Source organism: Halyomorpha halys, unplaced genomic scaffold (genome assembly GCF_000696795.3).
Source record: "Halyomorpha halys isolate HHAL.00 unplaced genomic scaffold, Hhal_1.1 Scaffold532.1, whole genome shotgun sequence".
NCBI classification, from domain to species: Eukaryota; Metazoa; Arthropoda; class Insecta; order Hemiptera; family Pentatomidae; genus Halyomorpha; species Halyomorpha halys.
Genome location: NW_027104827.1, coordinates 55,875 through 58,009, shown reverse-complemented (window position 1 = coordinate 58,009; position 2,135 = coordinate 55,875). Strand labels below are relative to the sequence as shown.

At 33.1% G+C, this 2,135-nt stretch overlaps 1 protein-coding gene across 4 annotated transcripts in view; it reads left to right on the top strand.

Moving 5' to 3' along the window:
- LOC106683973 (lysophosphatidylserine lipase ABHD12) overlaps positions 1 to 2,135 on the top strand; it is an 83,524-nt gene that overhangs the window by 42,876 nt on the left and 38,513 nt on the right. For 2 of the 4 annotated variants that reach the window (XM_014425755.3, XM_014425754.3), the window contains one exon: positions 452 to 622. The exons of the other annotated variants lie outside the window; for them this stretch is intronic. In XM_014425755.3, the coding sequence (XP_014281241.1) occupies positions 452 to 622 (171 nt within the window). The remainder of the gene's footprint in view (positions 1 to 451; positions 623 to 2,135) is intronic. 4 annotated transcript variants of the gene reach the window in all.

Here is a 2,135-nt window from a genome sequence, read left to right as displayed (position 1 = left end):
GAACACCCATAAGCAGGGAAATTGTAAAATCCTCCCGCAGTGAGATGTTGCTGGTGTAAAGTGTTTTGATCTTTTTCTAACTTACATACACCACTGTCAGTGCCCCTTTCTAGAAATGGTGAACTAATTCATAGTGATGAATCACAAGAATTTTTTAAGCTTTTGAAGTTGTCAGTTCTATTACTGACCTAAATAAATATGTTTATTAGGCTTTTATAGCCTATTACTAGTCTATTACATTTAATAGACTTATAATGCCTGAATAGGCGAAACATTGACTGGTCTCAAGGTTTATTGGAATGTTCCAATAAGTATATGTACAACCTATTTTACTGTATATATAATATTGCTTTCGAATTGCCAGTTTTAATATATACATTTTAATTAACATGTTATGAATTTATTTATTAAAATATGGATCGAAAAGCTATTCAAATTTAAATCCTTTCAGTCTACACGAATACCAGGTGAGGAATACAGTAAACAAACATGTCACCAGGCGTGTTCCATTCAGGCAGCTGTTCCGCTCCTCTAGGAACAAAACCTCCATACAACCTACTTCGTTCACCACTCGTGTCAAAAAAAGATATAGGCAATGGACAGAAGAGAGACACAGAAGAAGGTATGAATTATCCTAAACACGACTTTCGACCTATTAAAGTAAAAATTCGTTAAAATGAACAGTTCTGAAATTGCGATTTTTTTTAACTTATAACTATCTAATTCCACGGAGTTCTTGGGCTCCTCTTTAAATTATTAGGAATTCAGTTATGCTCGAACAAGAATCTATCACTGACATAAAGAAACGATAGTACATTGGCTTATAAAAGGTGGTGCGAAAATGATTTACAGATATGATGTATGTCTACACTCTATTCTTGGAAAAAAAAAACCGTAAAAAAAAGCACTTTTTGCGAGTTTTCCTTATTCACTCGCTTCCTAGGCATTGTAGGCTAAACTATGTTATAGGCAATGTTAAAAGCCATTTTTTTTCCAATCCCTCTAAAAACAGAAATAAAAAGTGAATTAATAAGTGCATTACTGTGAAAAGAAAAAGTAATTCGTGTTGGATCTTACCTTTTACTACCTTTGGTATTTTAAGGTTACCTGTTATGTTTATTTGTATACATGAGATATCCATTCTAAAAAAGGTGCTATTTTTAAGTCCGAGAGGTGAGGGGCCTCCTCGTGTTGTATCGCATATAAGATAAAATAAAAACATTAATTAATAAAGACGATAGATAATGGTGAAATAATAAGAAAAACAGTCAGAAGTCGAAAAGAAGTTTGGGGGAGGGAGGTGGGAGTGCATCAGAAAATGGAGTTATGAGGTGATGTTAATAGAGTTTTTGGAACCTTTCCTGACCTGCCACCTCGCAGGAAGGGGGGATGGAGTGATAGACTGGAATACTAGATTGAAGGAAGCTAGGAGACTGTCAAAGAATTTAATGTGTCACCGTGTGATGTAAACAGCATTAATTCTTGAAAGTTTTATACATACATATACGGCTACAGCGCCGGTTCGAATCGGGCCTATTGGATTGAAGTTGACTTGACCCCTACCTCCCCCACCCTGGTTACCTGGAGAAAACTCTCTGGTATGTCAAAAACGACCAGGAAGGGGGTCATAATAATATATGTAAATATATCGTATTCGAGAATTCCAAACAATGAATGAGATACGGGAGTGAGATACCATTAATGATTGCAAAAATTTCAAACAATGAAACTGCCATAGTTGGTTTTTCTTAATAACATTTTTTTTCTGATATTTATTTCAAACAATGAAACTGCCATAGTTGGTTTTTCTTAATAACATTTTTTTTCTGATATTTATTCCATGATTCATTATTACCAACTCAATCTTGTTGAATTAATTTCCTTTAAGATTTATATAGTATATTTGTAACTTTACTTCCATATTGGAGTTGATAAATCATGAAATTATTTTAGTCCAAGTTAGCTCTAAACTGAAAATATCACTGTGTTCAAATTAGTATTCCTGTCCTGAGTAATATCATTTTTAATCCATCATGTATGTATAATATATATATTATATAGATACCAAATATGTAGGAAGTATAGTAGTTATTTCACCCCAATTTTCCATTACTTTAATGAAAACTATGTATAAT